This window comes from Falco cherrug, chromosome 2 (genome assembly GCF_023634085.1).
Source record: "Falco cherrug isolate bFalChe1 chromosome 2, bFalChe1.pri, whole genome shotgun sequence".
NCBI lineage: Eukaryota > Metazoa > Chordata > Aves > Falconiformes > Falconidae > Falco > Falco cherrug.
This window is the reverse complement of record NC_073698.1, coordinates 78,616,591-78,639,443: the sequence shown is the minus strand read 5'-3', so window position 1 is coordinate 78,639,443 and position 22,853 is coordinate 78,616,591. Positions and strand designations below refer to the sequence as shown.

Below are 22,853 nucleotides of genomic sequence, written 5' to 3'. Positions count from 1 at the left end.
CTACATCAGAAATAATAGTTTCCACAGTGGAACCTTTTAAAAGAATTTATACAAGTTACAGATGTAATTCTTGCCTTTGTGGCTCCAGGAGATGTGTTTTCTTTGAACCTGCTTGACAGAGAGGAGTGGGAATTGCAGATTTATTTGCAGTACACTCTGCATGCAAACATTTGTATCTGTGCTTATAGAAAATGGGCTTGTGGTTCCAGTTTCTGTGGGGTAAATGTAGCCTAAAACCAGCAATCTCTCCATTCTTAATCCTTTTACTCCTTGTTTTAGCATATAGGGACAGATAAACCTCTATATTCTGCCTGTGTCACACCCAGCATTATCTATTTCCTCAGGAGCACTCTGTTTAGAAAGAAAGAGTAGTTTTCAGCAAACCCCTGATTTTCCCTATGTTCCACAGGTCAGGTCACAAATAGGTCCACTGTCTGCTGGAGTTCATGCAGCCATTCAGTAGGTCAGCCCATATTATAACCGAGAAAACTGATAACTTACCATTCTTTCTCGTTACTATTAACCTTAACCTAGCTCCACTACTACTGTAATAGCTTTCCCTTTCTTTTTAAATCCAATTCACCTTAATCCAAGCAGAAAGTATCAATGTGGCATGATAGTTCAGAAGTGGCAGCATGCAATTTAAAACTGTATCACAGTCCCTGATTTCCCAGGGGCCAAGGCAGATGTGTTAAGAATTTTAAAGGCAGCTTCCCCAGCAGATAGAAGTGAGGGCTGTCGCCAGGTTAGTTCCTGTCAGCACAGTCATGTGTCAAACCCACAGTAAGGAGCGGTTTGTCTTTTTCACTAAGGTGTGGGGTGATGCTTGACTGGCACAGGCGATTACTCCCTTTGCTCTGTCATTCATGGTCTCCCCAAGCCCTCTTTTCCACACCTGAAAGCTGGGAGATATGACACTGGCAGGGATACTGACTCACTTTATGAAGTATTCTCAATTTGCTGATCAACAGTGTAATGTAGGAAATACACATTACAATCTATAGTCTATATTCATTGATTTGTGAAACTGGCATTTCTCCTGTAGCTGATGTTATGGACACACTGTTCATATTCAGTTGCTTTTAAGCTTCTGGGTTTTGCTTTGAACAGATACATAAGATCCTTTATCTCCTTGGGACATTTGTTTTGTTCCAGTCCTACATTAGCTTGTATGCCCAGTGCAGCCATCATTAATTGCAGCAATGCTACTGACCGTTGTAAGAATCTGCTGGAATAACTAATACATTTAAAGCCCACTGATGGAGGGGGGGTGGGGGGGTGTCTGTGTGTCCACAGTGCTTCTTCATTTAGCTTTTGACATGTAACAGGATCTTGAATGATGCCTCATGTTATTTTTGATTGAAGATGCACAATCTTCTTTGTATCTCTTTGACCAAGAATGCATATATGTTGATGAGCATCTGAATATATGCCACATACATTTAATGGTGAAAACGCAATTTTTTTTCCAGAGGTATCATGGAATACAGCTATATGCTGTGCAGCACCTGAGAACATCTAAGGGAAGTTGTTTGTCATGTAATCCTGGCAAACAAATCTAAAAAGCAAACTGAATGGCATTGCAACAAGCGACCTTCAACTTTGTCCCTTCAGCTTTTCTTGAGTTGTGAATTCTTGCACAAGTATCCATAGTCTTCACTTAAGGAGGCAGCAATTGCTTCACAAAAGCTGCTACCTGAATAAAAATATTTTTGCATATTAAATCACTCTTCTTATGTGTGCCAGGGGGAGAATGTATGCATAGTCTCTTCGTGATCCTTTTGCTGTTAGAATGACAAGAAGCCTCATAAAGTTTTCTGAAAAGAACCATGATTTTGAACCAGAGCTTTTTTTTTTTTTTTTTTTTTTTTTTTCCCCTTGTATTCTTCGAAAAACTGTGTCCCTTCCTGGTCCTTAAAAGTCAGTAGAAAAACTATTTCTGCTATCATTCGGGAGCAGCAGCAGTGGTATTTTGGTTTATAGATACAGATTCTGGTTGATAGAGACATTGCCACCTACTGTGTAGTGCCACTTTTGTAAGAGTGTTAACAGCAAAAGGCAATCCCAAATAAAGTGAAAAATAGAAAGTCCGAGTGCCTAAATGGAGCACCATTTGGATTAGATGGGACATCTCAGATGAAGAGTCCTTCCCTCCATCAGGAATTTGCCATGATTTGTGCTGAAAAGGGGTAGAGGAATGTTAAAAATAAAGGAGTGGAGCAAACAGGCCTAGAGGAAGCAGAGAATTTCAGCTTCTCCAGTAGTAGGTGAAGAATAAATCTAAAGACAGGCAAACTGGCACAGTGTCAGAGGAACAGAATGTACAAAGTGGATGGATGGGGTTTGGCTGAGTTTTTTTTATGAATAAAAAAAGCCTTTTGTCCATTCCTTTTGATAACGAATACAAACGTAGCCAGATCAATGCATTAAGATGGTGGTTTGTTTCTGCTTGCATCCTTTGAATGTTAAAAGCAGGATATTTAATAGGATCACAAGCAAGGAAGTTGTAGTAGGTGTAGGAGAGCTAGAAGGTGATTAAGGAATAAAAAAGGTGAGATGGAGAAAACAAAGACAAATTTAGTAAATGTCTTGGCAGGTGCTGGTAGACTTACGAGCAGCAGATTAAAGAAGAAATTTAAAGTTTTACATAATAGGAGAGTTGTTTGAAGACTTAGAACTTGGAATTGTTTTCTTCTCAGATTTGCTTCACTTGGTTGCACAAAAGGCTGCTTTGTTGCTGTGTGATATACTTAAGGACTCTCAAGTCAGCATTTTTAAGTGAGTTTGTTTAGTGGCAGACTGTAGCAGAACAAAGCATTGCTGTCTACTTTTGCTGAATAATACTACAGAAATCATTATATTATGTTGATAAAGTTTTACAGAAAGCTACCTGAAGAACACTGGGTGAACCAACCTTAATCTGTGTGATTTGATCTGATCAGTATCAGAATAATTGTATCTCCAAAGAATTTTATGCTAATAATATCAGCAATTGCAACAACAGGAGGAATATTTCTCCTTCAGCAGCACCTCATTTTGCAGGACTGATCCATGCAGGTATAAGCCACCTCCTGTACACCTATCTTGTACACCTCTAAGCATCTTTGGTGCTACTGAGGAACTAAATGGGGCTGTCTGCAGCAGAAATGCAGTTTCAGCAAAAGTAGGGACTTTTAGAGGTTATTTTATTACTGATCTGATGATCTTACACATGGCTGATTCAAACTGCTTACTTCCTAATAATCAATCTATCAAATACATTTTAATTTGTGATGACATTTCTTCTATTTTCTTCTAGATGCAAAGAGTTTGGCTGAAATGCTTATGAGGTAAGAATAGTTTTAATGTTTTTAAATTGAAAAATGTCTGTCAATTATGGCATCATGTTTAAAAATTATTATGGGGACAAACAGAGAAGTAAACCTTCTATTCCTAAATCCTTTTTGAAATTCACTGTTTGACTGTGTATTAAGAACTAGGACACATTGTTGGTAGCAAATGGGAGAAAAAAGTCAAATTGTGGACAGTATCTGTGAGGGAATACATTGGTAAAAAACTGAACACTCTTGTGTTAGTAGATTAAATTATGGAAGCTATGTAGGTCCATTTGGACATTTTTCCTATTCAGAAAAACATTATCATAATACGTGCCAAAGTAATTACTCTTCAGAGGTCATCTGACTGAAGGCAGTAAGTGCCTGGATGCAAGTATCTCTGAACTTTACAGTTATACTTATGTAATTCACTATTGCTAGCAGCTTATACCCAAAGGTATAGAAGCACAGGTAAATCCATTTATTATTTTTCAGTTCTGTTCCAACAACTCAACAACCAGAAATCTCATTCAGTAGCTAAATTGCAACAGAATGACTACTCTGGCGCCACAGTTCTTTCAAAGATGGAAATTTCATTTATTCAATGTTTATTGTTTTGTCTGGGGAACATACTGAACTTTAAAACTGCTGCATATAGTTGAAAATGGGATCACCAAAAGATTATTTTTAAGTTCAAATGAGATTTGGTCTTTTTGTTTTTAAGCAACAAATTTGAGAATGTCACAGATATTTTACAAAACTTACCGTACTCTAAGCTTCCTCACCCATGGTAATCTTCACCCTGCTACTGTAAGAATATACATCATGGATGATTTTAGTGTAAACTCAGCTCTACGCCATCAGTCTGTGAATACATCTGAATAGTCCCACTGATGTTAACAAGACTCATCATGCAGATCAGGTCATACCCCTCCTATCTGCCAGTTAGAAACCTCTGCTAGCAGTGGATTGCAGGGTTAAGCAACTTCAAGAAGATACACTCAGATATTTTCTGGTGTCACAGAAAACAGCAGAGATTAGCATATGCAACAAGTCTGTTCCCTAAAGAAACACAATACAAACTGGCTGAAACTCCTGGATGAAGATATTCAGTCCCAGTGACAGCTACACATAACACCTCTGCAAAACTGGTAAACCTCTGCCTTAACCCTGGTGAGCTTCACTAGTCTTGTCACCACTTCTGCAAGGGCATGTCAGAGCCTCACTCCTCTGATACTTAGAAAACTTTATCAAACTGCCAAAATAAGTTTTGACCCAGTATTTCTTCTGCTGGTGTTGACCTTCAAATTAAAGAAGTCCTTTTGCCCTCCCTGCCTGATGTACTCAGAGAGCAGTCAGGTCCCTTCCCAGCCTTTAGTTCAGAGCTGGTTTTCTGGGTAACTCATCTGCTACCCTTTCCTTTTTGCTTTTCTTTTCACTAGCATTGAAATATGGTCATGAAGTCAGTTTCTCCCATTTCATTAAAAAAACAAGCTTGGTTTTAATAAATAGTCATGTTTTGTATTTCTCTTCTGAAAGTGTGAACAAAGGCAAATCATTATTAAAACAGGACTTTAAAGAAAGCAGGGGCTATAAGCCTACATTTGCAGATGTGTCATAACCTGGAGCTCCCAAAGTGATGCTGTTTTGGGGAGCCTGCCTTCTACAGGCTAAGTTCTCTGTCACTTGTGATAAATCTGTGAAATACCTCCAACCAAAACCGGAGCTACCCACCATCACTAGATGTTCCTGAAGATTTAGCATGTTAATAATCAAAGGATAATAGGCCCTCTCCAAAGCAATAGGCACACATCATAAAGCTCCTGATATTTTATGTCTTTTAGATTTCACCAAAATCTATGATACCAATATCAAGAAAGAGGATATGCCGTGGGTTGTGCTTTGCTGTTTAAGTATTGGACGGAGAACAGAAAAGGTGAATGCCGGCTTGGTAGGAAGGTGTGAGGCATGGAGAGAGCTTTGTGTCTCTTTCCATTTGAGGAGATTCTTATGAGCATATGTAAAGCAGATTAAGAAAGGAGCTTTAGTCTTTGCTTTGAAATTTGTTGGCTTTGGCTGTGTAAGTCAGATGTTTTGGGAGCAGGATAAGCCCCAGAAGTTAGCAGTTTAGACACGAGCAGCACAACTTGTTGCTGATACCTTAAACTCACAAATAAAAATCCCTGCTGCTGTACAATCACAGGTATTTTATGTCTTTTTTGGGTGAAAGCAGTGGTTCAGCCAACTTCTTTGTAACACTTCACTGTGAATCAGGATAGCAATTAATTGAGCTTTCTAATATTGAAGACAAGCTGAGGAATCTTTTCTCAAATATTCCTCTTCCAGGCCAATTACTTACAAGATTTAGTTTTCTGTGTGTTTTTACAACAACCAGCTTAGACATCAGGAAACTGTGAGGTGGCTTGAATCTCTGCCAAAGACCGAGAATAACATTGGCTTTACAGATCACCATATTTAATCCCTTTACATAACTAGCCTGATGGGTTTAACCCTCTCCTGTGCATACAGGTATTTTCAGTCAGTCAAGTAAGTATTTTTTTGTTAAATGTCCAGAAAGACTGTGTAAAAAGGGGTGTTCTTCTAACTACGCACACTCTTTCAAAATACCTTATACATTTTACTACCTCTGGAAGGAGGCCCGTTTATCCACAGACTGTACATAAAAGCTGTGTTCAATCAGACCCAAAGGCCTATGTACCCAAGTATCTGTCTGTCTTAGTGGCCAAAAACAGACACCTTGGTAGAGTAAAAGACTACAGTAAATGCGTATGGACTTGTTCTCCAGACAGGCTCCCAGTCTCTTAACAATCTGGAGCTCAGGGATTCATTGAACCAGAGGGAATTAATTGTATTATACACAGATCCTTACAAGGTCTGACAGGTAAGGAATAACCATAGCTCATGTTTAAGTTTGGGAATTGTGTATCTGTACCTTAAGGAAAATCTAGGTAGATATATTTCCTCCCTTTAAAGAATTAATCATTGGACTCCTCACGCACCAGACTGTTACAATACTTTGATGCCTGAATTTTCCTAGGTTAGGAAATACTTGGGCACCAAACTTCAGAACTGCAGTCCTAAAAATCTGCCTCGCTGCCAATCCCTAGAGGCAATTAATTGCTGTTGGCACCTTAAGTTTTTATAATCTGCAGAAAGTAATTCAGAATTCCCTGAGCCAGAAAGAGATAGCATGCTAATTGGCAGCAACCCTCTTGCTACTGCCAATTGCCTGTTCTGTGTTTGGACACTTCATGTCACTGTACCACTGTATACAAGAGAATTAATTAGACCAGTAAGGAGGAGGAGAGAGATCACACAAAACAATGCACAACCTTGAGCATAGTAGGGAATTTTCCTGAATATAGAGATGCCTGGAATCCAGTTCTGGCTTGAAGGACCTTCCATGTATTTTGCATAAAGCTATCCCTGGAGCCAAGAATGGGATTCAGAATTATTTTGTGGCAGGTGAGCAATGTAACTGCAAACCTGGGGAACCGTCCTCCTGCTCCTTGTGGTCCAAACAATACTTTTTGTGCAGTTGAGTACTTTGCAATAGTAGGGATATAGAGCATTCGTACTGCAGAAGAGCTTCTAGGTCTCACTGTGGTTCTGGGGTCTGCGTTCTCTGAGGAAGATGTTTGATTTGATCCCTGTGTCTCCTGCATCCCTGGTGAGCAAAGGAAGGGTGCAATGATGCATCTATTAGACTCAGTAATGTATTGCACAGATTCTGCATGTATCTGATTGTGTGTGTCCTGTAACTGTTCGACTATTGATTATTAATTGAAATTGGACCTCAGAAATTCAGTTTTCTAACAGATCACAGGTTTCCTCTATGATCTTGGACAAGACCAAATTAGTGTGACTTTTCAAGGGCATGTATTCAAGCACATTTGGCATTGCAGATAATATGTAAGTCTCTGATTCTCTTAACATTTCAGCAACTTGAGTGGAAACCAATAGGAGAGTGGCATTTAATCAATGCAGAGACTTTGCAGAGACTTCAAGAATGTCAGTGTGGAATTTATCTGCATTTTAGGATTCTAAATGTCTTTGAAAATTTATGTGCTTAATAAGATACTGTAACTACTGTGCTTCCCTGATTATAGACAGAGAAAAGTCTGGCCACCCTTGGGTAGCTCTCTTGATATTTTGCTTCCACCATGATTAAATAAGGCACCAGTTGTAGGCTGTTTGAATTCATTTCAACTATCCAACTGTATATGATGGCAACAGTACCACCTAACCACCCAGGTAAAGACAGAGACATTAAAATTTGAGATGCATAGATGGTGTTAACGCTGGGGGCCACAAGAGCAGGGAAAGCCAAAAGGTGACAATCAGCCAGACAGGTGTACCTGTGTGCCTTGCAGACCTCACGCTTGGATTTGGAGCAGGATTATGGACCACATGATGAGGAAATTCCTCTTAAAAAGGACTGTAGGAGAACCTCCAAACCTGCAGTAGTTAGGTCTTGGTGACATGGAGACACAGCAGGAAGTTAAGGCAAGTTGTCTGGAGATGTGGGCTCATCACACATGCGTTAATCTCCTGTATAGAAGCTCACACTCAGGAAAGAAGTGAGCTTATCATCAAGCAGCTTAATAGTCCTCTGCTGATTCCATTAGCAACAATAATTCATTGCCAAAGGAGAATTAAACCAAGTGATCTACAGCTATTTTACACTAGAAAATGAGCCTCCACTTGGATTTTAAAGCTCTTTGAAGTGCAAGCACTTGGATCACACTACTGGCTGATTTGTCTTAACTTTCCTCAGCCTCCCTGCGTAAAGAAGTATTTGCAAATATCTCCTGTCCTGCAAAGAGTAATTACATCTAAAAGGCTGAAAAGTTCCTGGGTTTTTAATGCAGTCTAAAGGTTTCTTGATGCAAGCTCTGTACTAGAAATTATTGTAGCACTCAGTTCTGCTATCCTTTTTCATTTACTTTCAGTAGACAGCTCATTTAAGAAGTCATTTTCTGGTACACAGACTTTGAAATGAAATTGTTTCAATTTGCACAATGATAGAATAATTGGTTTATGCTCTCTTTTAGAATATTGCATCAATCAATTAGAAATAATCCATAAATATAAACAAGATTTTCAGTTTTAGTCTTGGAACATCAATGGGACTAATACCTTTATTCATTTAATGCAATTTATTAATGGATTCCCTAGTTATTAATTTGTTTTTATTTATCAAATCTAGTGATATATGGAATTTATCTAATGAAAAATATGGAAAAGTAAAAAAAAATAATTAGAAATTACTCAAGACATCGTTCTCCTACTGACCTGTTTGATTAGCTATGTGTTTATTCATATTCATGAGGAATGAAAGAAAAGTTCCATCTTGCAAAGTATTTTTTCTAATTTCATTATATGACAACACTTGAAGAAAACAATAATATTTTCAGGAGATTTCTACTAATAAAGAATAGACCAAATCCTTCAACACTGTGCATTCATCTAACGGCTTGTCAGTAATACCATGCACTTGTTCTGAAGAGGGGGAAAATAATATGTATGAGTTTTTTTGCTGATTATGGTTATATACTTTTTTGTTTAGCAGGACATATTTAAAATGAGGAAATTTGCAAATACCTTTTCATTTAGGCTGAATGTTAATGTGTTCTCTTCTTATTTTTAGCAAGAACACCAGGACATCAGATACACTTAATAAGCAGCAGCAAACACTGAGGATGCACATAGACATTCCCAGAGCACAGCTTCTGATTGAGGAGAGGGACACGATGGAGACTATTGGTAAACTCCTGTTGGGTTTGTTTTCACTGGTTAATGTAGCAGGCACTTTTAGGTAGACTTCCTTTACCCTGTGCCTTTTCCCCACTGCACACATCAAGAAAAAACAGCGACAAAGTAATCTGCCACATTTGAAAACTGAACTGATTTTTTTTTTCTCCCCTTTGAATCATTTTCTACTTTTAAGTAGTCTCAGTACAGTATTTAAAATAATGCAGGACATTAGGAAAATGAAGCTTACTTGAAGAAAATGTAAATGAAGACTGGCAGTTTTAATGATTTTCATTTTGATTTCTCTTTTGGCTCTCACTAGGCAGTTTGATCACTGGCATTACTTACAAGGAAAATGAAATTCTGAATCTACAATATTAGTATTTGAAGATTTACAAAAGCCAACTTCTGAAACTTAAACTTTACATATTGTATCCACCTGCCCATAGCAAATGATATTTCAACATTTTGATCAGTTTTCAGCTTTTGTGTATCTATGCAAAATTCAAATTAAGCTGTTTCACGCAACACAAAACAAGATTTCTCATGTGGCTGGCATAGCTAACTGTCATGAAAAACAGAATTGTTTGGTGTTGGGGATTTTTCCAAATAATTTAAACACAAGATGCCTGAAATCTCAACAGAATAAAAATGCAACTTGATCTCATGATGGTATGGGTATACATTGTGCAAATACCTTCCAGAATGATGAATCTTACTAGACTTCTAACTTTTTTGGATCAAAATCTGTGTAAAAGAAGCCTGCAATGGCTGAGAACATAACAGGATCCCAGGGGTGGTGTGGCCAGAGAAGAAAGTTCCACAAGCTGGGAGCAGCATCTCTGCATCTCCTGTCCATGCCCACACTGGGGAGGAACAAGCTGCTTTAGCTCCACACCCTGCACACTTGCTGTTAGTCTGGCATGGGGGTGAGCTCAAGGGATATTTCACAGTCTGTGCTGCAGATTTGAAGAGGAGACCTGTGCTTCACCTGAAATACAGACTTTTTAAAATCCTGATTTGGCCTTCCCAAAATTTGCTCTGTGAGGCAGTCTTCTGTGCCAGGCTTCATCCTAAAGACAGTTTTTACTTTTGAGTTACAGTTGCTGAGCAATAGGGGTTATAGTGGAAATACTGTTAGTGCTTTAACTGTAGCAGGGTCATCAATGCCTCGGTAATAGCCAGCTCTCCACACAGCACTCAGAATAAGCAGGCACTTTGGCAGTCTTTGACATAGTTTACTGCCAAGAGGCTTTATTCCCAACCTGAATAAGAGCTCATCTTTTGCCAGAGACAGAGTAATTTGATTTCATAATGCTCGTTCTATTTATGGCCTTCTTTGGGTAAAAAATGCTAGTTGTGTTATTGTGCAGAACCGTTCACCTTAATGGTGTCTTGTCAAGTTTAAAAACCTAAAAACTGGGAATGCTTAGAAGAGTCAGATCAACCTCTGCTGACTAGTAAATGCATGGAAGCCCCACTGCTGCCAGTCCTCTTAAAAATACATTACAAAGGTATGTAGCATAGCATAGCAGGAACTTGTGGCTTTTATTACTATTATGAATGGATAAAAAGATAGTAGAGAATGCAAAAGAAGGTCTGAAAGCATGCAAGGTGTGGTTCTGCAAGAACAAAGTCAGTGGAAGATTTATTGCTTTAAACTTTCCATGATTAGGTGGACCAGATGCCTCTTTAGAGCAAAAGAAATACAATACAGAGATCACAATTGAAAAAAAAAAAAAAGTAAGTGCTGTGTAGCACTCGCTTTCTGCAGGGACCAAGGTCTGTGTAGAAATCTGATGAATATATCCTACCCCATAGGGAAGCAATAGACAGCAGAACCATACAGCAAAGGTCAGGGCACACCTTTTTCTTCCAGTGCTTCCCAAGGTCAAGCATCACCTCTCACCTTTCTTTGCAGCTGCAGGTAAGCCCAGAGTCAGCTGGACTGACTGTGTTGAGAGAAACCCGCATGATTTGTATAAAGCTCCCCAAAGCTGCTTTTTCAAACCTACAGCAGTGAGGTTTGGTGCAGAGAGAGCTGGTAGGACTTAGCCCTTTGCTTCCAGAACAGCAAAATACTGGACTTAAGGATGCTGAGCTGCCCTGCAAGTGTATTTCCATTGTCTCCACTGCGGTACTCGTGTTTAAAAATAAGCAGCTCCCTAAGAACAGTCTTGGGTCATGGGCATCCCTTCTGTAGTGTTCTGTCTCTGGAGAAAAAGCTGACTTTTTTAGAGGGTTAGTTAGCAATGTTACCCAACTACCTTTTTTTGGAAAGGCATAGGTGATTTCACTGAATTACTAATTATGTTAATAAAAAGAAATTAATTCAATATGTTATCAAAAAGTGCAGCTGAGCTCTCTGAAAATGAAGGGGAAGAAGACAGTGTTCAAAAGATGGGAAAGAAGGAATTGGGGGCAAAAATAATGACACATAAATCTGCTTTTTGGAAGGATGCTTAACGTCCTGTCTCAGTTGCACATCTCTAAGGTGAAATCAGGTAGACGTGAAAATTACACTTATTCTTTAGTTTTGTATGAACTTTGAGTATAAACCCAGAGGCTTCCAAGCTGTGGTATGCACTTGGTACTCCATTCTTCTTATTTCTCTCATGAATGTGTTCCGTATCTATGTAAATCACTAGATCAAAGGAATATTTATGAGTTAGGAATATTACCAAAGTGTAGTTCACTAGCAGTGTGCAATTTCTAAAGTCACTTTCAGTCCTGCAGGGAAGCGGGAGCTGCTTCTGTCAGTGGTGGCACCCAGCTGAAAATAAGTCTGGGGACTTTCTGTAAAGCTCTTCTGATGGCAAACCCAAAATTCACATACTCATTATCTGACGGGTTTTTTTACTTATAGATGACAGATCGACTGTTCTGCTCACTGATGCTGACTTTGGAGAGACGTCTAAGCAGAAGTCACTCACTGTCACCCACACGGTACATTACCAGTCAGTGTCACAAGCTACAGGACCATTGGTGGATGTTTCTGATGCCCGGCCAGGAACAAGTAAGCATATAAGAGAATATGTTACCTGGAGAGGAGGAAGTTATGAGAAAAGGAATACTGTGCTCTTGCATTTCCATCCTCATGGTGTTTTTTTCTTCAATCTGAAAATGGAGAGAAATCTATTTAGGTTGGCAGAGAACTTTTCTTATACAATTGCATTTAGTGATTTGATATGGTAAAAATGGCACATGCATCAAAATGTAGGTGTAATTTGGAATAATTCATACCTGGCTTTCATTAAACCAAATGCATGTTAGATTTTAATTTCTAGAATTTATTGGGTAAATTAGGATAATGGCTTTTAGCGACTAATATTTTTTTTTTCTTGGTGATCAATCTTTATTGTATTTCAAAATACATTTTCCTTCCTTACCTCTCTATCACGCAGGAAATACATTTCTCATTATTGCTTTTCCTAAAAGGTTGTATTTCCAGTTCTAATTATTTTGGTAAATTACTTTTCCCATTTATATTTATACTGATTTATTCTTATAGTGATTAAAATACTATCATGAATTAATATACTGCTGCAATCCATTCTTATTTCTCTCATGAATGTGTTCCATATCTATGTAAATCACTAGATCAAAGGAATACTTATGAGTTAGGAATATTACCAAAGTGTAGTTCACTAGCAGTGTGCAATTTCTGAAATATCTTGGATTATTTCTATTCCCTGACCTTTTCAGAATTTGTTTACTTGGTGAGTTTGGTGAACGTAAATGCTGAAAGCTCAGTTGCTAGAATGCAGATTATTTGTAAAATCTTCATCTCAATTTTAACCTCAGTCCTTATAAATAACAGCTGTTCTAGTCCTGACCTTGCTGCTTTTCTAACTTTAACAACTCTTAACTTTTAAGATATGGTTATTTATTTCTTGAGGACTAGATTAGTACCACCATTTTTCATTTATGGAGAGTCAAGATACAGTATTTACTTTCTTTCTGGTACCACTCTTGTCTCGCTCCTTTAGTTCATGTACATGCTGTCTATCCTGCTCACTAAGAGCAAAAATATCATCATATAATTTTTATCATGTTGGAAGATCAAGACTGTCTGAGTAAACAATGGAGTCTCCATTGTTTTCTGACTATGCCTTTTTTAATAAGGAAAGAGGCACCACCCCACATTTTTATGCGTGTATCATACCAGAGCATTTTATAGCACCAGCACCTTCCATACCTAATGCTTTTTTTTGTGTGCAGTTATGTGCTTCATTCCACTGGAGTCAGGGAGATACTTCCTTCAAATTAAACTTGGTTTTAATTAATTTGTAAAAGTATGATCTGTGGGCCACCCAGCTTTGGAAATAGCAATCCACTATCATTTTTATCATGCAGTAAAAATCTGATTGTAACCGTGCACAAGGCTGGGTCAAAAACTTTCAGGTAGCATTTTCTGGATTTAAGACTCTAATACAACTTTTATAGAGGCCGGGCTATGAGATTTTGTCTAGATCCACAGCCATCTCTGTGAAGAGGGGGGCAGTGCCCAGATGGATAGCTCAGAGGTTATGGATCCTCTCATCTGAGCACACACACACACACTCACTCGCTCATTGGTAAATATTCCCTCACAGCACTTTTAAAATTCTTCTCTAGTTCTTTTGTATTTATTTATAAAAGAGGTATGCTCCGTGAACCTTTGCTTTGCTCACTTCAGCTCTCTACAGTTATGCTTCAGCACATGACAGCAGAGCTGGCTTAGCAACCGGGGCACCAGATGCGGGCTGTTCTCCATCACACAGGCAGCTCTGGAGGCTGTGTCTGTGCCACAGAGCCCCTTATGCAGGCGCAGCACAGCTGGTGCAGAGCTCCTGCTCGGCACATGCTCAGCAGGACGAGCACTGACCTCCTGCGTGCTGGCAACAGGCTCTCCTGCCTCCTTCAATTTGCCAACAAAAGCCTACTGGGTCATGGGATCAGAGAACAGTTGAGGTTGGAAGGGACCTCTGGGCACTGGCTAGTCCAGCCCCGCTGTTTAAGCAAGATCAGCTAGAGCCGGTTGCCCAGGTCCATACCCAGATGACTTTTAAACATCTTCAAGGATGGAGACTCCAGCACCTCTCTGGGCAACCTGTGTCAGTGCTCAGCCACCCTCACAGTGAAGTGTTTCCTGATGCTCAGAGGGAAGCTCCCATGTTTCACCTTGTGGCCATTGTCTCCAGTCCTGTCACTGGGCACCACCAAAAAGAGCCTGGCTCTGTCCCCTCTGCGCTTTCCCTTCAGGTATTCATATGTGTTGATGAGATATGCCTGATACTGATATGCCTGATACTCCTCCAGATCAGGCAGCCTGAGTACTGTGCTGAGAGCTCTCCCACCAGCTCTCACCTTCTGTCCTTCATGTCTTCCCTTGAAGCAGGCATGAGGCTCACTTCTGGCTACTCAACAGCCATGTGCCAACTTCGCACAGCTGGCACAAGTGGTGGTTTATACTGACAGGCTGATCATGTCATGCCAAGTGCGTTTTTGGGTATTATCCATGTGAGGCAGTTAGGTAGCTGCACCACCAGGAGCATCCATTATCAATGAGACAACATCCATATTTTTCCACTGATGTAGGGGGAATATGTGAAATAGGAGAAGGATCAGATCATAGCTGGTATTTGTAGATAAATACCGTGTTTCTTTGAAGCAGCAGAATGCAAATTCTTACTGGGAATGCTTAGGCAGAAGCAATGCTCAGAGTTATTATCTGAGTATTGGTTCTTTCTTTAAATTGCTTTTGCTAAAGTCTCTTACCTCAAACACTGACAACTTCACCATTTGAATGTCAAAGAACATTTGAATAGATTTGAATTTTTCATTTCTAATTCCCTTTCTCTATTGTTAGCAATATCCTTTCAGAAGCTTTGAAGAGAAATACTTCAGTGCTGATTTAGTCACTTTCTGTTTGCCACATAATGATTTTTCTGTTCCACTTGCTTTGTTAGGGAGTACAGGACTCGCTTTTACAGAACAACTATTGATTAACAAAATTAAGCAGGTCAGTTTTGGCAGATAGTTCATGTTTTCTCTCTTGATCACCCTATTATCTCTAGGATAATAAAAAATAAAACATTGCTGATCTTAAAAAAATAACAGGTGATTTTTAAAGTTTAAGAAATTTACTAACTTTTTTAAACAGTCAAATCTTTATAAACCTGTTCCTACTGAAAAGTCTGATAGTGCTATTACTATCAAACATATCAAAACTATATGTTTTATATCTTGGCTACTTGTTAAAAAAATAGGGAATCTTTAGTTGATAAATTCCATAATATAGTAAAAGTATTAGTAAGATGTCCAGAGCAGGAAATTATATCACCACATTTCTGAGCACAAGGTTTTACAAACTAGGAGCAGGTACCTGGTGTAGGGTGTTTCTGAGGGCACATCTATGCTGATAATTTACCTTAGAGTTTGCTTGAAATGTGTTGTGAAATCCTCGCCCAGATCTACTTGCCTTGTGCTCTTTCACATCTCAAAGTAGTTTTGGTACTGGACAACTACTTACATTGGAGTAAAGGGATAATGAATGTGTCAATGGGAGACTGGTGGGGCTCTGAGCTCTTCAGTTGCACCCTTTTTCAACTGTATGGTTTCATTAGAAAGAGGGTATTTCAAAAAAAGCTTTAGCGGTTTGGTAATAAACAGCCCTTTCACTGTTGTTTTTTTCCCCACAAAGAATGTTTTGTGAGTTTTTTTAACCAACATGAATTCAGTGGTCATCCCCTTCTGACAGGACTTGCTTCCTTATCAAGAGCCTAGTGGCAAAGACCCTCTCTGTTCCGTCACAGATCCTACCACAAGGAGGAGTGCCAAAACCGGACCCACAGCTCGCAACCGCTACGCTAGTCAGTGGACCCTCAACAGACCTCACCCCACCATATCAGCTCATACCCTCACCACAGACTGGAGGCTGCCCACCCCCAGGCCAGCAGGATCAGTGGACAAGGAAAGTGACAGCTACAGCGTCAGCCCCTCGCAGGACACAGGTACAGGGCTCTCCATCAGGCTGCGCTGTGAAGATGGGACAGCAGTAGCTGCAGTAACCTTCTTGGTCCTTGTATTTCATTTTGTGCTTTGGTATCTCTTTTTTTTTTTTTTTCCCTTGCTAGGGTGTTTTTTCTGTAGGCTATTCCTAAATGGTGCCACAAATGCATATGGTGCTAATGATAACAAATATTGTGCCCATGTTTCTTCATGCCATGCACGCATACCGGAGTCCTTTGAAAGACAGGGTGGTAATTTTTCCTGTAGCTGGAGCACTGTACTTCCTGTATCTGAAGGAAAAAGTAGGAGAATTTGCTGCATGAAAGGTCATTGACCAGGAAGGGGCAGTGTTAGCAACTGAGAATATGCCTGAGTCATAGGTGGGATGGTTATCAGACTTGAGCTACGCTGAGGTTAGTGTTTTCCTTTTCCTATTCATGTAATATGTCCATAGGGTTTATTCTAAGTGGAAAAAATGAGAGGGAAAAAATATGGAATTGAAGTCCAAGTCAAAATCCATTTGTATCACTAAATACTGAAGCAGCTAGCTCTGATTTTCCTCAGAAATAACATAGGTTTTATTTCTCTAGATAATAAGTGGGGAGACACTGAATACATATTCTGCCTGCAGTCTTCATCTCTTCTTGATGTCTTCACATCGTAAATGCAATTGTAACTGAAAATAAAGGCTTTCTTCTCTGCCCTACAATGAAAAATTGGGGAAAAAAATAAAGGCAAATAAATGGACAAATGATTAAACAGAAGAATAATCATAAAGAAAATCGAATAAAGATTAAATATGAAGAAAGGTACAATACTATTCAAACATATGCCTGACAGAAGTGAAGTCAGGCTTACTGTGGTGTCCTTGGAAGAATTGCCTACTTTCTATCCTAATTCTAAGGGAAAGTTTGTTACGTGAGAAAGCTATGTGTTAGAGCTACAATGCAGTTGGTGTGAGCGGCCTTTCACTATGAAAACCAGTATGGCTGGTTTTATTCTTTCTGTAAGAACAAGCACTTGACTTCCCTTACATCCGTCTTTCCACAATTCATCCTCTTAAAGTTGCAGACCCTTATCTTGTCTGTGTAGGGTAATGGCACTCAACAGATACCTCTGGCCAGCTGATAAACTTCATCCTGATTTCTTCAGGTAGAATTGCCATAAGGCTTTAAGGATTACTTCCAATAGCTATTTGAGATTCAAATACAAACAGCAAATGCTATCTCAGAAATCCTTTTTGTAGATATTCCAGATTGCAGGTGCACTTGCATGTGCTCCAACATTTTGTCACCCAGGGATATTTTCCAAGGCGCATGGCAAAGGGCAGGTAATTCAATTTGCTGTGTGGTTTAATAGACAAACTACCTGCAATTTTGTAAACAGACTTCATAATCTATGTTTTAACATGGTTACTTTCCTGCTCTGTGCCTACACTTGAACACACAGTGATTTATGTGATAGCAAGCTTTAGATCATGCTCAAGAAAGGTTTTCTTGTGACAAAATGTAGTTCTCTTACGACAGTTGGTTTCTAGGAAAAGAACAGAGCCAGTTTAAAGTACCTCAGAAGTTAAAATTTCCAAATAAACAATATAATAGATGTAGCCAAATTATGTGTTCAAGAAGCAATTGAACAAATGTGCCCATTTGATCACTTTTCCAATATGGAGTTCAGATTTCTGAATCTAGTTGATGCAGTTGATAGCTGGCAGAATTTAGCACTTCTTATCAAAACAATTCCAGGTTTACAAAGCAGTAGCTTTTAAGACTAGGAAAAATGTATTGCAGCAGTTCATAGCCGTAACGAAGTTTAAATGCTCTAACTAGAGGCCATTAGAAATTTTCTGATGACTTAGGTTTCATGAAGTTCACCCTGGGCTTGGATGAACTTTCATCAAATCTAAAGTAGGTGTTCTTTAGGCAAAGCAGATTCTTCCTGGAATAGTGTCCCCAGGGCATGGGATATGGGAAGCTGCAGGCCCTGAGTTTCATGGACCAAACTGGGACCTTTGCATGACCACCATATTTACAGACACTGCTCTATGGCACTGGGCAACTGCAGCCTTCCAGGACATTCCAGTTGATCGGAAATTTGAAAAGACATTATTTTGGTCTGATTTACAAATCAAATGTGAAAAACATAATGATGTTTCCTCTGTGTGTGTGTGTGTAGGGGAAATGAATAAATAAAAAGAAGCTTTGTTTAAGTTCTGGCCAGCTCAAAATCTTAACCAAGTTACAGCATATTGTTGAAGTAATTGTCATTTTAAATAATGTATGATCCTATTTACAAGTGGCAGGAGTGTTGTTTTTTGTGCACAATGAAAACTGATGCAAGTATCTTAGCACACAATAAAAAAGATAAAGATTTGCAATAACAACACAATTGCCTCTGGCTGCTATAGGAGACCCATTTTTACGAATTAGCTATTACATTGTGCCTGTTTATTGAACATCACCAGCAATGTCTGAAATTGTACAAATCTTGTGATGAAACATGACTTCTGCCCAAGGAACTTTTGGGCATCCTCTGATCTTCCAGCCCACTAAAGTAGAAGTGCAATGGGTACAACAGACTAGGGATTTGTCCCCATAGAAATGAGCACTGCATTTCCAGAATGCCTTTCAATGTATCAGTAGCCATTACATCTTCAATAGTAGTGCTGTTTAAGAAATATTTATATTCTTAGAAACTCATCAGCAGGAGAGAATAGCTTGTAGGTCATATTAGCCTGTGTGTCAATATGAAGCCCCCATGAAGCTTCAGCGTCATTTAAAAAAAACACCTGAATGACTGCAGGCTGGTAGCTATCAAAGAATAATTGCTTTCTTAAGACCTTTGTTTCATATGAAGAGTTAGTATTTTACCTGATGTCTAGAGAGACAATGTCTGAGAGGCACTGCCTTTATATTTGACCTTTGTCCTCAGGGCTTTCTCAAAAAAAGATAAAAGATTGAAACAGTTACGGCAAGACTATACTTTCTCACCTAGACATCACCTCACAGAAATATTTCTGAGGTACATTAAAACGATAATACGAAGAAGCTGTTTCTCATTTTGCTAAATCGATTTTGTGGGTTTCTAACATTTATAAGGCATTTAACATTTAGAGAAAATGTTTTCTGTAAAAAAAAAAAGTAACTTTTTGCATTTATTAAAGGTTACTTCTTCCAAACCACAAATTTAATGCTAAGCCGTGTAATTCTGCTAGCAGAATAAGACTTCACCTTAGATTATCTGTAATTATCAAGTAACTCACAAAACTAAAAATTGTGGAGACATCTGTAGTGAAGGAGACTCATTTAAATCACCTTGATAATTTCAAGGGCTCTAGAGGCATTTTATTAGGAAATATTATCGCATTCATAGCATTTTTCCCAAGGATTATGCAGATGTTTTCCCTTCTACCATTATTTCTATTTCTGATGTTTAGATCGAGCGAGAAGCAGCATGGTTTCCACAGAAAGTGCCTCCTCAACATATGAAGAGCTAGCAAGAGCATATGAGCATGCAAAAATGGAAGAGCAACTGAGACATGCCAAGTTCACAATTACAGAATGCTTCATATCAGACACATCATCGGAGCAGCTCACGGCAGGGACTAATGACTACACAGACAGCCTGACCTCAAGCACGCCATCAGAGTCGGGGATTTGCAGGTTTACCGCATCCCCCCCCAAACCTCAGGATGGAGGGCGAGTGATGAACATGGCAGTTCCAAAGGCACATCGGCCAGGTGAGACATTACAGGTAACATTTTGGTCTTTTGGGTGAGCATTTCACCCCATGCCTGGGCTGCTTAACAGAAAAGGGTATATCACAAGGAAGAAAGAAAATGCACAATATATCCTGTAACTACTTACAGATAGAATTGTTTTTTGTCCCAGCTAATACAACATTTGAATATGTTTTCCATTATACAGAAAAATTAGGAACTTCAAAATTTAGGAACAGAAAGGGACTGTCTAGACCATCAAGTCCACTCTTCTACAGCTGCAGCCATCAGGCAATAGACCCTTCTGGGATAAATAAAACCATATGGGGACGCGTATGCCTATCTCCAACTCAAACCACCCACTAACAAAACGTGTCTTCCAGCAATACTTTGTGCTTGAGAGCAAAGGTTTGCTATCAGAACAGTTCATAAAGATAGATTGTAGAAGACGTGCTATCCCTTCTGCCTTGAAGCTTGTCAAAGGTGTAATAACCCTTTGGTAGTGTTCTGGAGCTGTTATACTCTCTCTATGACATCTCCTAAAATCAAACTAGGATTATCTAAAGAGGGGAGAATAAAAAATGGAAAAAATGAAGACAGTGCAATAGCTTAAGGGATATGGAGCCTTCTACCTTCAGACAAAGTTAAACCCACTCCAACTTCTTATGGAGTGAAGGTGCCTGAGGGACATCAATCTATGGGACTCAACCAAATTTCCAGTTCAGAAAAAAAGCTGTTCCTAGTGCTACTCTAGTACACAATTGCATAGGTAGTTTATTTGTGGTACTCTGAGATCAAACACGTTATAAAATCTTCTCGGAAGATTTGTCTGTCTTCGTTACAGAATACATGATGTGACATCGTGGAGGAGGATTGGAATGGGAAAAAGACATATTTGTGTGCTTTCTAATAACATGATTTATTTTATTTTATTTTTATGTAGTATATACATCTGCCAGTGTGGGTGGGGCCACTTTATATATACAGAGAACAGTCAATAGTCTCATATATGTAAAATGAATAATGAATAAACTGTGGTCTTTTGCTCAATATACACCATAAATGGAAAAACAGTTGTTGTGAGGACAAAGGAATGGGAGATAGACAGTGGTATCAGGAAGGTCACTCAAAAGCAGGAGCTGGCACTGAAAAGAAAGCATAGATTATGCTAGAGAAAGCTAAAAGAATAACATGGGAAGAAAAAGACCAAGCAGAAGGTAGAAAGTTATAACACACAAGGCAGGAAATTAGTGTGTCATACAGACAGATAAGAGGGAAACGAAGTAGGAAAAAAAATAATGAAAGAAATTACTAATTTCTGCGTAGTCACAGAGTAGAACCATAAACCCAGGAGCTGTAGAAATAGATAAAAATAGGAATACTTTTAATTTCTAACTCAAAAAAGCAAGATAAATATTTGTCCTTGCTCTGCTAAAGGGAAGCATCTGGATTCACAACTAAGTCAAAATTGGAGCCCTCTCCTTCCAGTCAGTCAACAAACATTTTTTATCATTTCTTTAACAAATAGCTTTCTCTCTTCCTTTCATGTTCCAAATACATTATTTATGCATATTTAGTATTTGGAAATATTCTAATATATTCCATACAAAGACGATTTTCTTGAGGGCATACAGCACCAAAATTTGGTCCTTCTACTTGAGTTAAAAGCTTTTGAGGCTGGAACATCATCAGAGCCCCTCTAGTAAATTACAGACTTCTAGCCATCTTTAGCTCTGTTTAAATGGCTTGAATTTTTACCTGCTTTTCTTGATTAGCTTTAGCTTTCCTTTGCAGTAAGGAAATTAAATATATTATGAAATTAATAATTAGTTTCAACACCTTGAAAATAGATGAGTGTTTCAGTAGAGCAACTTGAATGTTGGCCCATAAATATTGAATGATGTGTTATTAAAGGTTACTTTATGAAGGGCTTTAAACAAAACATATGGGTAGAACAGACGGACTAATATTTTTAGTGCTCACATCAGTGAGGAAGGACTTACTGGCCATCACCCTTCTTTCACCCACCACTTCAGAAGCTCTGCAGAAGTAATTAATAACTCAAATACAATTAATCAAAGTAATTCTGCATTTGGGAAATGGAGAAAGAATTAAAAAGTTAAGGTGTTTAGATTAAGTAGATGAGAACATCTGAGATGAAACACTGGCTGTGCTTCTTTAGCACATCTTTATTCTTCCTTGAAGTCGGTCTTTCCATTCAAGCTAACTTTTACCTGGTTTCATGTGCTTTGCTTTTCTTCTCCCCTAACACAGTCTCTTTCTTGTGCAATGTCACTTTCCAGAACTTATGCCTCCTCCTTCCTAATTTCTGATCTCACTTTTCAAGCTGCCTGTATGCAATAAAAGGTTTAGAGTCTGTAATATGTAGTATTTGTTTTTCAAAATAATCCCCAGCAATTACAAGACAGTCTCAGAAAGACTGTAAGAACAAGTTATTTTTATAAATGGGATATTCTGAAACTAATCTACCCCATGGCAAAGCTGCAACTTTACTCAAGAAAAGTAATGATGGAATTTACTGGTGAAGACTTTGTCAGTCATAACTGACTGAGCTATTACCACACTTATTTCTTAGCTTCATGCTACCATAACTGTTTGGTATGAGCAAGCAAAATGTTAGACCACATGAGGCTTTGCTTCAGAAGACCTTCCTGTGAGTTTCTGAGGGCATCCCAACTCATGCCACTGTTCCCTTGCTTTTCCTGAGCATCTCATAGGATTCTTTTGTACCTGTATAGTCAAGCCTGCTGATCCAGCCACCTGCTTTGTCCAGCACGCAGCATTTGAGACCTCAGGTTGCTCCGAATTGAGATAGTTAATGATTAGGAGTAGGGAACCTGAATTCTTTTTTGGTGGAGGAGGAAAAAGGGTAATCAGGATTCAGTGACTTGTACCCTGGGGGCTGACATCAACCTGCTGTGACATTCCCAACTTCTACACCCTTTCCATTCAGAAATTGAACCAAAACATTTGATCACTTCATCAACTTGAATTATATTTAGATGGCTCATCAGATGTCTAGGCAAGCTTAG

The 22,853-nt window shown here is 38.9% G+C and overlaps 1 protein-coding gene across 1 annotated transcript in view; it reads left to right on the top strand.

Annotated features, from left to right (window-relative positions):
• Nucleotides 1-22,853, top strand: part of DSCAM (DS cell adhesion molecule) — a 470,648-nt gene that overhangs the window by 430,820 nt on the left and 16,975 nt on the right. Inside the window, exons 28-32 of the mRNA XM_055702437.1 lie at nucleotides 3,299-3,329; nucleotides 8,986-9,101; nucleotides 11,956-12,105; nucleotides 15,887-16,084; nucleotides 19,519-19,821. Coding sequence (XP_055558412.1) covers nucleotides 3,299-3,329; nucleotides 8,986-9,101; nucleotides 11,956-12,105; nucleotides 15,887-16,084; nucleotides 19,519-19,821 — 798 coding nt within the window. The remainder of the gene's footprint in view (nucleotides 1-3,298; nucleotides 3,330-8,985; nucleotides 9,102-11,955; nucleotides 12,106-15,886; nucleotides 16,085-19,518; nucleotides 19,822-22,853) is intronic.